At 31.2% G+C, this 15,223-nt stretch overlaps 1 protein-coding gene across 2 annotated transcripts in view; it reads left to right on the forward strand.

The window, feature by feature from the left end:
* Positions 1–15,223, forward strand: part of LOC134698970 (beta-1-syntrophin-like) — a 146,059-nt gene that overhangs the window by 11,583 nt on the left and 119,253 nt on the right. The window contains exons 4-6 of one of the 2 annotated variants that reach the window (XM_063560658.1): positions 3,681–3,877; positions 7,239–7,414; positions 8,558–8,650. In XM_063560658.1, coding sequence (XP_063416728.1) covers positions 3,681–3,877; positions 7,239–7,414; positions 8,558–8,650 — 466 coding nt within the window. Of the gene's footprint in view, positions 1–3,680; positions 3,878–7,238; positions 7,415–8,557; positions 12,313–15,223 lie in introns of those variants that run through there. The other variant, XM_063560655.1, reaches the window with a different exon arrangement.

Below are 15,223 nucleotides of genomic sequence, written 5' to 3' on the forward strand. Positions count from 1 at the left end.
ACTCAATGTTAGTTGACGTATAAGACTTTTGATTTCAATATCAAGGGATCAAATAAACTACCTTAGTTGTTAATGTTTGTGTCATTTTGGTCTTTTGTGGATAGGTGTCTCATTGGCAATCATACCACATCTTCTTTTTTTATATTATCATATATATACCTTCATCTCTACAGGTATAGGCAGGGGAAAAATGTTCAGAATATTGCCATAGCCATGATAAGGTCCGAGTACACAGTTATCGTCCTTTGATTTTCGTTGTCCACGAATATAGTCCTTAGTGTGGACAGTGTGTTACTTGCCAATTTTTGTTATACCCCTTCCAAATTTAATTCTCCATGTTTTATTCCTCATATAGCAAGTTAGGGGGTGAAATGACACTGTAATAAAAAATTTGGGTCACAAATATTTAGGTAAAGTAGTGATTAGGTCCAGCTGAAAAAGGTCAAAAATTAGCACTTCGGAAGCTGTCAAAAGATTTCAAGACCCCCTTAACACAAAATTGTCCATATTTTGAGTTAGAGACGATGAAGTTTTCTATAATTTTGATATAATTTGTCCCAAAAGAAGTACAACACACTGTAAAAATATTATTGAGAAAGCGCAGGTGGGATTTTTTTTATTTACATTTATTGTCTAAAAGAAATGCACTACGAAATAACTGTGTACTCGGACCTAAGAGGTGGAATCAGGAAATATAGAATCTGTACTTTGGCAACTTCCCTGAATGATTTGATGGTGTCAATTTGTCAAATAGCATAAAACTAAAGGATTTAAACTTTTATTTGATAGAATTTCTGCAAAAATGACCAATTTTGGCATTATATGGTCAAAATAAGTATTTCATAGCTTTTTCAATTTTGATGCATAAGTGGCATTTTGACTTTCTATCTGATATGTTTTCATGTGTCAATTTTTGTGTTTCTATGCTTTAATCCAGTTGTATTACTCATTTGTGAACTCTGAATCTACAGAAAAGAAGATTATCTTAGACAATATGAGCAAAATGTATTGTATAAATGACCCTCATCTAACGCCCTGTTTGGAACAAGTTAAATATGAGGAGCATGGCACATAAAAGTTGAAGTCCATAATAAAGACCTCACTAAATTTGTATAAAAAGCATTTAACAATGTCTTTTGTACCTGTTTCATTTCACATAATATCTTTCTTTACCTCTGTAGGATACCATGTGGTTCAAATATAAGCCTGTTGAGACTAAAATTGCATGCAAGTTTTTCACAAAAAAGTGAAAAATCTTTGTATCAGACCATACTGTCTGCTCAAAAAGTTGAATGTAAGAGGCTTTTTGTGCTCAGATTTATTGTATCATGTCACCTGGGTATAGAAATGATAGAAAAGACACATTTTTTTATTTCCTATAACTTCAATATACATTTTTAAATGTAAATATGTGCTACGGCCTAAATTGACCCAAAATTATTTTTAGTCATACTTGGCCTAAGACCCTTTTAAACTAATATGATATGTTATTTGTAAGTTTTCTTTCCATTTAAAGTACATTAAGTACATATGTAAGGATTATTTATAATAAAAAAGCTTCATAAATTTAAAATTGCTGGAAAATATTACATCTTCATGTAAGGCTCCCCTTCATTGGAAAACCTTTGTAAGCAGTCTTATAATATATTAAGCTTTTGTCATACCAAGTTTTATAAAGATTGGTCAACTTTTTCTATCCTATTAGGTCCGAGTACACAGTTATCGTCCTTTGATTTTCATTGTCCACGAATATAGTCCTTAGTGTGGACAGTGTGTTACTTGCCAATTTTTGTTATACCCCTTCCAAATTTAATTCTCCATGTTTTATTCCTCATATAGCAAGTTAGGGGGTGAAATGACACTGTAAAAAAATTTGAGTCATAAATATTTAGGTAAAGTAGTGATTAGTTCCAGCTGAAAAAGGTATAAAATTAGCACTTCGGAAGCTGTCAAAAGATTTCAAGACCCCCTTAACACAAAATTGTCCATATTTTGAGTTAGAGCTGATGAAGTTTTCTATAATTTTGATATAATTTGTCCCAAAAGTAGTACAACACACTGTAAAAATATTATTGAGAAAGCGCAGGTGGGATTTTTTTTATTTACATTTATTGTCTGCAGAGCTCCAGATAAGCTTCGTATTTGTGTGATCATGCAATACAAATAATAGAAAACCCAATGCAATTGTCCATTGAAGGGTTCAACAACCCAATTAATTCAACGGAAAACCCAATTATATGCCAAAACCATGAGTTCTCAACCCTTTTATTGGCTACCGTTTGTGTTATTTACCCTTATCTGTTTACAGTCGTCGTAAACTATTTTTATAATATTTATAATTGGAAATTTCCTGTTGTTCTAAAAATAGATCCCTGCATCAAGTAGCTGAAATGGGTCCCTGTTTGAGTTTTCCGTTGCTCAAAGGTACACGTGTTTTTGTAAATATTTCGATCTTCCCAGTGTTAGTCCAATTAGCGTGTGTCATGTAGTCATATTTTTTTCGCATTGCTCGGGATTTTTCATAACATACATCCAATTAAAACGAAAGTGAATGTCCGGTTAAAATATTGAATAGAAGCATGTTTTCGGCTTATTTTGGAAAACTGAGGGAAAGTTATAATGATAAAAGACTCAGCCAGTGTCTTTAGGAAGCGTCCATCGAACGCACGGGCGTGTGTGCGTACCATAACGAAAACATTTCTAATAAACACGGGGTTTCATCAAAAACGAATTCAGTTGGAAAAATTGAAAGGCCCAATCAGTTATGAAATGATAAAGCATCAGAAATCAAAAGTTCTAATAAAAGACAACTAAACCCAGATTTATGTAAATTGAATAAAAGAAAATCATTCAAGTATAATTAGAGTTTATATACTATTTTTTTATTCATTTTACGGTTAATTAATGAATACACACACCATGCACACAGCCACTGATCAGGCACTGGTCTCAGGATTTATTATATAAAGGTATAAGACGAGTGCCTGTGAATACACATATCCTTTCTTGTGAGAAAATACAAAACTGGCAAAAGGGATGAAACGGGACACAAATTAAACCTACAATTGCTCCTCAGTGAATAAACCAAATAAAACAGCTAGCAAATAACCCTAACCATAACCCTAAACCAAATAAAAGAGCTAAAGAAAAACAGAAATCTTAATTTAAGATGGAAAAAAATTGGGGTTGATATTGCCTAAATATTCAATATTGTGTCGAAGAAAAAACCCAATACATTAAGGAGCTTGGTGGTGAAAAACCCAATTTGAAATTAACCTGAGGGGTGAATTGGAATTGATAATGCAATTAAAAAACTTTATCACCCAATTATATAATAAAATGGTGGGTAATAACCCCAATTTATGAATTCTTATCTGGAGCTCTGATTGTCTAAAAGAAATGCACTACGAAATAACTGTGTACTCGGACCAAAATGATTGATATTGAATTCAAAATAAAATATTTGTTTAATCTCAAAGGTTTACTGCACATGTAAATCTATTTAAGTATGAATAAAAAAAGAGCAGGGTATACCTCAATGAGACATCAACTGACTACACTTACAAAATGACTTCAAACCTAATGACACTGCATGTCAAGATATGATTCTTTTAAAAATAAAACAGCAATTTGATGCTTATTTATAAGCATTTGATATTGATATTGATAATCAATTTCAGACTAATTCATTCTGGTCAGAGAACTAACCCAATGACCGGTGGAGATTTAGTGACCTTTGGTACTAGATGTGGCACAAGAAATGGTGTGGAAATGCATGTATTTAGGGTAGAAACACAAAGAGACCTGGCATATTGGTCCAGAGCATTAGTCCAAGGATCACATGGAGCTGCAGTATTGATTAAAGAAGTTAGCTGTGGTAAGATATTCATATATATAGAAAAAGGAAGATATGGTATGAGACTGAGTTCCCATGCTTCTTTGTTGATTATTTATACTTAGGGGACAATCAGTAAACTACGGCTTTAAAATTTATATGAAAGTTAATTAGCTGCCAGTTTATCACATCATCATGATCAAAACAGACAGAGAATTTTTTTCTACGATTATACAAAATGGATGCACTTAAAATGATGAAATCTTGCACAGAAGTTGATGATTTATACATGTACATGCATTACAGTGTTGTTCATCCGTCACTGGTTTCATATGACTTTTAAGTGTTTACTGTATAAAATAAAACTTGAAATAACTATTTTAACTCAATTATGCTTACTATAGTTGACAGATTTACATATTCTGTAGAAAATTAAGTTTTTTATCAGTGTTTTATTGCATTAATAAGCATTCAAGTTGAAGTCTTCTGATGTTTCACACTTCTAATGGTGCACTGTTGATAAACAAAATTTAAAATATACGTCCTCAAGTTATAACATGTATAACATCATATTACAGAATCGATATCTAAAGTACATTGTCATGATTGTATGAACTAATTGTTTTTGTGTCTATCTAATACATTTAATTTTTTGCCTTGTTTTTCAAAGTTAAATAGATTGAAAACAGGAATGAAAAAATGTTCAGCTGGCAAGACCAGACTTTATAGCTGACTATGTGGTATGGGCTTTGCTCATTTTTGGAGGCTGTTTGGTGACCTATAGTTGTTAATGTTTGTGTCATTTTGGTCTTTTGTGGATAGTTGTGTCATTGGCAATCATACCACATCTTCATTTTTAGCTCACCTGGCCCGAAGGGCCAAGTGAGCTTTTCTCACCACTTGGCGTCCGTCGTCCGTCGTCGTCCGTCGTCGTCCGTCGTCGTCGTCGTTAACAATTTACATTTTGAACTTCTTCTAGAGAACCACTGAATGGAATGGAACCAAACATGGCATGAATGTTCCTTATGAGGTGCTGACCAAGTGTTGTTACTTTGTAGCCGATCCATCATCCAAGATGGCCGCCAGCGGGGGACTTAGTTTAACATAGGACACTATGGGAAATGCATACAAATGACTTCTTTTAGAGAACCATTGAATGGAATGAAACCAAACATGGCATGAATGTTCCTTATGAGGTGCTGACCAAGTGTTGTTACTTTGTTGCCGATCCATCATCCAAGATGGCCGCCAGCCGGGGACTTAGTTTAACATAGGACCCTATGGGAAATGCATACAAATGACTTCTTTTAGAGAACCACTGAATGGAATAAAACCAAACATAGCATGAATTATCCTAATGGGGTGCTGACCAAGTGTTGTTACTTTGTAGCCGATCCATCATCCAAGATGGCCGCCAGCGGGGGACTTAGTTTAACATAGGACCCTATGGGAAATGCATACAAATGACTTCTTCTAGAGAACCACTAAATGGAATGAAACCAAACATAGCATGAATATTCATTCCTTATGGAGTGCTGACCAAGTGTTGTTACTTTGTAGCCGATCCATTATCCAAGATGGCCACCAGCGGGGACTTAGTTTAACATAGCACCCTATTGGAAATGCATACAAATGACTTCTTTTAGTGAACCACTGAATGGAATGAAACCAAACATGGCATGAATGTTCCTTATGTGGTGCTGACCAAGTGTTGTTACTTTGTAGCCGATCCATCATCAAAGATGGCCGCCAGCAGGGGACTTAGTTTAACACAGGACCCTATGGGAAATGCATACAAATGACTTCTTTTAGAGAACCACTGAATGGAATAAAACCAAACATAGCATGAATGTTCCTTATGGGGTGCTGACCAAGTGTTGTTACTTTGTAGCCGATCCATCATCCAAGATGGCCGCCAGCGGGGGACTTAGTTTAACATAGGACCCTATGGGAAATGCATACAAATGACTTCTTTTAGAGAACCACTGAATGGAATGAAACCAAACATGGCATGAATGTTCCTTTTGAGGTGCTGACCAAGTGTTGTTACTTTGTTGCTGATCCATCATCCAAGATAGCCGCCAGCCGGGGACTTAGTTTAACATAGGACCCTATGGGAAATGCATACAAATGACTTCTTTTAGAGAACCACTGAATGGAATAAAACCAAACATAGCATGAATGTTCCTTATGGGATGCTGACCAAGTGTTGTTACTTTTTAGCCGATCCATCATCCAAGATGGCCGCCAGTGGGGGACTTAGTTTAACATAGGACCCTATGGGAAATGCATACAAATGACTTCTTCTAGAGAACCACTAAATGGAATGAAACCAAACATAGCATGAATGTTCCTTATGGAGTGCTGACAAAGTGTTGTTACTTTGTAGCTGATCCATTATCCAAGAAGGCAGCCAGCGGGGGACTTAGTTTAACATAGGACCCTATTGGAAATGCATACAAATCACTTCTTCTAGTGAACCACTGAATGGAATGAAACCAAACATGGCATGAATGTTCCTTATGTGGTGCTGACCAAGTGTTGTTACTTTGTAGCTGATCCATCATCCAAGATGGCCGCCAGCGTGGGACTTAGTTTAACATAGGACCCTATGGGAAATGCATACAAATGACTTCTTTTAGAGAACCACTGAATGGAATGAAATCAAACATGGCATGAATGTTCCTAATGTGGTGCTGACCAAGTGTTGTTACTTTGTAGCCGATCCATTATCCAAGATTGCCGCCAGCGGGGGACTTAGTTTAACATAGGACCCTATAAGGAAATGCATACAAATGACTTCTTTTAGAGAACCACTGAATGGAATAAAACCAAACATTGCATGAATGTTCCTTATGAGGTGCTGACCAAGTGTTGTTACTTTGTAGCTGATCCATCATCCAAGATGGCCGCCAGCAGGGAACTTAGTTTAACATAGGACCCTATGGGAAATGCATACAAATGACTTCTTTTAGAGAACCACTGAATGGAATAAAACCAAACATGGCATGAATGTTCCTTATGAGGTGCTGACCAAGTGTTGTTACTTTGTAGCCGATCCGTCATCCAAGATGGCCGCCAGTGGGGGACTTTTGAATGAAATTAAACATGTTCCTTTTCTTATAAATGAGGTTGTGTTGTCACTTTTAGCCAAATTTTATATTTTTTTATATGATTTCAAAAACCCAAGTAGAATCAGGTGAGCGATACAGGCTCTTGAGAGCCTCTAGTTATATTGTCCTTTCATTATTATTTTTGTGCTAGTATTTTCAATAAATACCTGTAAAATGGCAGAGTAGCTATCTACTAAGACTGAACCTTGTTTATTTTTTAGTTTGTTCATGGCATAATCAAGAGTCCAGACTAAATCTGATATTATTATTTGTGTGTTTGTATTTTTCAGTATGTACTTGGCAGAACCAAGAAGCCAGACTAAATCTACACTATGAAAATGGTTTTACCTTATACCATGCAAATGATGATAAGATATTCTGGTCTTTTCCGTATGAAAAGTTACGAATGTCAGGAGATGACGGCAACAGGTTGATGTGGTTAGATTTTGGGACAGATGGAGAACATGTAAGTATTTTATTTTCAATTTTTTAAACAACACTAAAATTTGTAAGGGTACATTAATACTTTTATTTCTCTTAAACTAATTGGCTATTAAAATCTGGTCTAGGTATTGAGGCTTGTTGTTTAAATGCTTCCATTTTGTATATCCATTTATGGATGTTTTATAATTGGAGATTGTATAAATAATACACAGATATGAAACATATATATATATATCGAAATTATCAACAGATATGAAACATATATATATATATCGAAATTATCAACAGAACAAAACATGTTAATATAAAAATAAGGAGATATGGTATGATTGTCAATAAGAACACTATCCACCTAGGTTTAGATGAAGTGGATGTGAGCAAATATAGGCAACAAAACAGCCTTTAACAATGAAAAAACACAAACCACATAGTAGGCTATAAAATGCTCCAAAATGAAATGATTAAATTGGAAAAATGAATGGTCTAATTTATAACAAAACAGATAACGAAAAAACTAATATGACAGACACAAACCAACTACACTGATTACCCTTCACACTCTATAACTTATAAACACAAGCGTGGTAGTGAAAGTCATTTTAGGAACATACTGTTCTATAAATATTGGTCTTTATATAATTACTATTGGTTATGTTGGTGTAATGCTATTGACTGCTACAATGTAAGGGTAAAGTCTACAAAATTGATCTTGATTCTGCAATTTTTTAGGTAAGTCTAAAAGTCATTTGCTGAAAGATGGTCTTTAAATGTGTTTGAAATAATGACGGTAAATTCAGAAATTATTGGGTGCATTCATCATGTGTTTATTATTGTGATTTTGTAACTTTAGACTTAATTGTGATTTTAATTATAACAATATTTAAGAAAAGTCATGTTTAATTCATACGAAATATTTTCAAAATGCGAGTTTAAATTATTGTGTTTACAACTCTGTCACATTTTTTGCAATAACAAAAACCTTGCAATAATTTCTGAATTGAAGGTAAAGGAAAGTTTGACCTCTGAAATCAAAATACATTTTAAATAAAAAGTAAACTAACAGTCTGTGTTGTTTATTAAAGATCTTATTTTGGTGATTAACATAAAAGACATGATAGACATGATAATAAATCATAATGTTAAATTTAACCTAATTGTGTTTCAGGAACTGGATCTGCAGACCTGTCCAAAACCTATTGTGTTTGTTCTACATACATTTTTGTCGTCAAAGGTCAATCGACTTGGATTGGTAGCATGATAAAAGCTGGAGGAAATATCTGAATACAGAAAGGAAATTAATTTAGATATTTTGAAGACAATTTTTTAATTTTATAAAGGAAAAAGCTTTAAAAAGGAACGTGTACAATTGCATGATGGTGTACAGTTTCTAAACAGATGTAATTAGATGCTATAGGGGACTCATTGTTATGCAGATAAAAGTTCAACAGTAATGTAACATCATGCAGCAATATATATTTTGTATTACAAATGTATTAACCATTTTTTCTTTCAAAAGCTTTTTATATATTTTAGAAATATATATTTTGTAACAGAAATGGTTAGGATTGCACACTGACAGAAAAAGTAGACTAAAAATAAGGAAAATAGATTTTTGACTTAGTATATAATATAATACACAAGGAATTAGATTTTTTCTAGAATCAAAATTAAAGTGTTGCACTCGAGTTTATCATAAAAGAAAGCCACTGTGGTCAGGTGGTAGATTATATTCCAGATAAAAATTAATAATGGGAGATAACTCAAGTTAAGCTTAGAAAATTCATCTAGCCTTGGTTCTTTGCATTTGTTCCTGAACTTGTTTACCAGTTTTTGGTATCTTATGATTTATAGTAACAAATTTGAAAAAAAAAAAAAAAATCCAGATATAAAATTTGCCTGAAAATGTTTTATGACTCACTAAAAATATTTCATGTTTTTTAAACATGTTTAAGAAACTATACTTTTTTTTAGATAATTTTTATCAACATGGATAATGAAATGATATCCTTTTACTCTTTATATTCTACATACATATATTAGTTATTGATTACTTTTATGTATCATTTACTGAAAAAGGCTATATATGGATGAACTGCAAATGCTTGTTTGATGTCATTTCTACAAATTTGTGTTTTAAAAAACCCATTTATGAATCCATGTGTTTTGAAAGATTCGATTTGTTATATTTAACATTTATTATTTCTTGCCATATAATGATCCATTTATAAAATTATTTAGGTCTCCAATGCTATTTATAGATATTTTATTTATATATGTTATAGTTATTTTAGTTTTCTATTTTTTATGTTTTATGTTATTTTATGTAGATATTAAGCATTTACATAAGGTTATAGATATAGTTTTATTTATTTGATATTGATACTAGAGCCTATAGTATTCCCTTTTTAATATTATTTGGGATAGGGGGAAGCAGATGGGGTTGGAGACATTATCATTGGATTTTGTAACCAATACAGGAAAGATAACTTTACATTTAAAAGTTTTATCTTGATGTTGTTCAGAAAAAACAACATGGCAATATTTTTCTCCCACAAAAGTTGTTCTGATCCCCACACCTAAACCACATAAATTCTGAACTGCCATGACAAATGTTTGAATTGTTTCATCTTGGTTTCTCAAGGCACTCTATAAGAGTTTTGTATTTATATGAAATAAAGAGTAGATTAAAAAGGGCATATTTTTTTGTTATATTATTATGAAAAAGCATTTTGAAAAATATATTTTAGTCAAATATAAAAACATTCTATTTATAGAAAATTCTAGTCATAATCTTTCAAGAATTTTCAAATTATAATTTGGTTATATAAGGTTTTCATAATGTTATGACTAAGGCTTGAAAGTTTGTATTTGGAAGATTTTGTTTGACAGATTGTAATTCATAGAAATGAGTGTTAGACACATTTTTTAGTTAATTAAGTTATGTATGAATTTACTGAACAAAAGTGGTTAAAAGACTTAATTGTATTTTTTTTAATTTGCTTTTATTTTCAAAATTTTACATTCTCAATATATTTGAATCCTCATTATGTACATGTAAGACATATTTTCTTGTTTTATGGCCATTTAAAATACATTTGTGACTTTTAATAAATGTCTGTCAAGTGAATTGAAAGCTAAGTGTATTAAATCATAGATGCTTATCTACTTTATAGTGAACGTTTTTCATTTTTTTTCTAAATTTCCTAGGAAAAATTAATTAAGCAAGTTTTAAGTAAAAATTATTATGAAATGTTAAAATGAAATAAGTTGAAAGTTGATAGTTTTCATTCAGGGAAAATGTAATTCACAACATGACTATATGATTTCATTGTAAATGTTTGGCCCCAAGTATAGGTGTGTGAGAGTAGACACTTGAGTTGCATCTTTCTAGTGACAGAAATGGCATTGTAATATAGATTTTTGAAACATACAATTGATTGTAGAATCATGAAGATAAGGATATCTATCATGATGATCTACCATGGCTAGGTACATTGTGTTTCTACTCATATATTTTGTAGTCATATAATAGTTTTTATAACGTTAGTAATAATAATCATATTCAATGAAAGTTATCCTTTTTAATTATTGTAAAAAAATACATGAATAATTTTGTCATATTTTGTAAAACAATTAAATTTTATAAAGGTCTTGTGACATGCATCCTTACACATGTGATTATATGTCTCTAACAATTAGTTAAAATAATTATTTTATGTTAATGCTACAGGTTATGTGTAATAAGCTGATATTTGGTATGCTTTTGTAATATATGGAATATTTTAAAAGATTAGTTATATCCTTTTACATAGCATTTCATAGATATAGATGTCTCAGATTATATATAGTTTGCTATGGTCAGGACATGAATGCTCACGATATCTATTTATGTAATTTTTCCAATTCAGCCTCCTAAAAAATATGTTTATATTATCAACAGTCTGAAAACTGGTTCTTTGTGTTACACACTCTGACAGTAAAACAAGGAAACATATTTGCTAAGGTAAACAATGCTTGAAATAGGTATGTCTTTCTGCAATACCATAATATGATAATAATAATTCTATTGAGGAAGAATATAGATAAAATATGTATTCATTATTATTTGTTGTACACTACTTTATTTTGTGGAGTACATTGATAAAGATTGAATACAAAGTTGGGTGTTTATAGAAATTGAAATTTTCTGTAGGGTTATAATGAAAATTTGCTATAAACTAAATAGAAAAATGATAAACCACAAAAAAATTTGTAGACATGACTATTAATCTGCAATATTTCATGGATATAAGGTTATAAATCAGTGTTTTTGTGTTATTAAGTATCTTTCCACTGCATATTTAATGTTGTCAATAATTTTTGTGTGATATTAAAGCTAGTCTGCTTTTATTGTTTATTATAATTTAAGAAAGTTGCTTTAAATGGTTTAGTGTTTATTAATCTAGGTTTTGAAAGCATTATTCAGTATTGAATTTGTAAACACGACAATCTGCTGGAAAGAAAAGAAAAATAATATGCAAGTACCTTTATATCCTCACTGTGTGGTGCTACAAAAAAATATGATGGACAACTTATATTCCAAACCTGTTGTTTAAGTCTCCTGCAATAGTCATTGGTCTTCTGTTCAGAACATTGAACACCCATGCAAGTCATCTGTTATGATTGTAAGGTCAGATCTTTAAGATTTTGTGCTCTGGTCTGTTTTGAAAATTTGCAGTTGAGGTTTTACAGTACAATATCATAATATATATATAAAAGATATTGACAAAATGTATACTCACTGTTAAGTTTTCAGTCAATCTATAAGAGGAAGCATAAATAACACTGATTTCCATGCTTAATAGTACAGTCATGTTAATGCAATCAAGTTTAACTATAACCATTTATGTAAGTATTTTAAATCATTTATATTTGATTAAGTAGACATTGTTCAAGAAGAAGTTAATGCAGAAAGAAGTTTATCGTGATACATATATATTTGAAACTTTGCACACCTTAGAGGCTTAGAAGAATATACATCTATATTAAAAAAAGGACTGTTTTAAGGAATAAAAAGTAAAAAATATTGAGAAATGCAAGTATTATAAACATGATAAAGTGTTTTTTTTGCAAACAATGTTTTAATTAGATTGGAATGAAATAAAAGTTTCAAATGTTTTATATTGTTTTCCTTATCTGTTGTTGTTTAGAACAGTTTTCATTGTAGAGTTGAATGTTTTATAAATCTGCATTGTATAAGTGTAATTTGTGTGAATATCCCTATTGACTTCAATTTATTTTTTGGCTTGTTGAATATAAAATCCCTTGGTATTATAAATCATTTTAATTGAAAATCTTTAGATTTAGACCAATAATGAGTTTGTCAAACATTGACACCAAAGCGTTTAAATACTTTCTGTTTTTAAAATTTTTGGACACACTAGCATAAATACATTCTTTCCAAAACTCTGATTTTGAGATCTCATAAATTTTGATTTCTGTACAAATGAAATATCATTATTCTGCATTTTGAGAAAGAACCTTTTGGTGTTATTGTTTTGGTTGAGGTGTAATACCACCAAATCATGGTACGTCACATCCGGTTGTATACGAAAATAGGTCAAAAATATATTCCCTTGAATTTGACAGATGTAGGTAATTAATCCTACATTTTATTGCAGTAAAAGATTTCTGTATCATAAACATATGTCTTTGGTATTTCAAAGCACCAATATTTTTTTATTTGGGATTTCTATAGAATGTATTGTAATCTTGAGGTTACATGGTGACTAAACCTTGTATCCAGATAAAATAAGGGGAGAAATATGATCGGTTAACTTCCAGTGATGGTTCATGGTTATATGCAATGAAATGTTATGTGAATTTTTTTTCTATAGTACTGGACAGGATACAACTTTATTCATGTGAGGAATTTCTTTATTTGAAACAAAGATAAATTCTGCACATTTTTTTGAAAAGTGCAAATTTATCAACGACTAATAGGGGAAAAATCAATGGTGGTATTACACCTTTAACATAAGTGAAAAAACGCTTATTTATATGTATTTTGTATGTTGTAACAAAAATATGCCTAAAAGAAGAATAAATTTAGTTCTCTCATTAACATATTTTATGAACATATTTTTTTTCTCTTCAGTTTTTACCACTCAATTTTCAATTTATAAAAAAAAAATTAAGAATATTACTACAATGATGGCAATTTCCTTTGTGTTAATCTTATAAGAAAAAAATTCTCAAAAATGTTGTGACAATTACAACGTATGCATAACGGAATGGAATGCTAAGTAGAAGTAGTCAGTGTAAACAAGATTTGTGAGTGTACCTGCATTCTCAGTTATATGAGAAATCTTTGATGTTGTAATCCCTATATATTTTGTTATTATGCAGATTCCATATTTTGTGAAGAATATGGTAATACCTAATATGATAAATTTTAAGAATTGAAAATGTGTTATTAGCTTTATATTATAGTTTAATTTGGCTTAGCTTTATAAACAAAATAATTTTTAGGAAGTTTAGATTTTACAAAAAGAAACAAGCAAATCCTAGAATAAAAAAAGAGCAGAACAGATCAAAGAGTATTAATATAAAAGGATGTGGTATGATTTTCAATGAGACAATTAAATAGAGAATGGCGATGGGAAATGTGTCATAGAGACAACAACCAGTAAAAAAGCAAATAAAGGCCACCAATGGGTCTTCAACTCAGCGAAAAAAATCCACACTTGGAGGGGACTTCAGCTGGCCCCTTAAAAAAATGTGTATAAGTTCAGTCAAAATAGACGTCATACTGTACTCCTAAACATGTTAATGAACTAAAATATAAAAAAAACCATTACTAACAAAGGCCAGATTCTCTGAACTTTGGACAGGCACAAATATACAGTTAATCAAAAATTCCTAAAAGTTTTGCCAAATTCATATAAGGTAATCTATTCATGAGTAAGTATTTCAAAAGTTCTTGATAAGTTTTGTAAACACTTAATTCATAGTTACGACTATAAAATGATAAAACATGTCAGCATAGAAGTGCTGACTACTAGGCTGCTACCAATACGCACAGTAAAATTCAGATTGCTAGTAAAACAAGTCAGAGACTGATGTCAGAATAGCTAACAAAAGAACCTAAACGAAATGACAATGATTAAAAAATTCACAACTCTCTTGTTAGAAACAAAATAACATAGAAGGTTGACACCTATAGTACTTGGATTGCTTATCTTGCAAATTTACCCCTAACATGAGCAACCTTAGATAAATTAGTTCTGAAGCACATTAGATGCATTGAACTGAATCTTGCTTTGCACTTTGAATACATAATGAAGATAAATCTGTTAATTACAAAAAGTTTGTGTTATAACCATGGGTTACCAATGACAAAATATATACAACATGATAAGTGTTTGTAGAAAGCCTTCTTCTTGTTATACAGATAAACTAAACACAATCGGTGTTTATTACTTTAAAACATACGGCAAACCGGAAGTGAATGCACGGAAGATGTCAAAATTGAAACAACTCATTATTTTCAAGTTGCAGAACAAATTAAAAACTATACCCTTGCAAAGATGCCAAACAATGTTTGACGAAATGAGTTTTAAATAATGTCAAAATATCAGCATACAAACAGCCAGTAGTAGCAGAACAGAATTTACAATCTCAATATTTTCAACCTGCTGACAAATACAAAGTCGTACACTTTCATAGCATGCATGCAAATTAAAAAGAATGAAAGCTGTGTGATTTAAATAATTATTTATCCGTTTTAGTGAAGCTAAAGAAGAGTTAACTTTTTTGATTTTATAATCGATGTGAGAAGACCAAGATAGAG

Source organism: Mytilus trossulus, unplaced genomic scaffold (genome assembly GCF_036588685.1).
Source record: "Mytilus trossulus isolate FHL-02 unplaced genomic scaffold, PNRI_Mtr1.1.1.hap1 h1tg000024l__unscaffolded, whole genome shotgun sequence".
NCBI lineage: Eukaryota > Metazoa > Mollusca > Bivalvia > Mytilida > Mytilidae > Mytilus > Mytilus trossulus.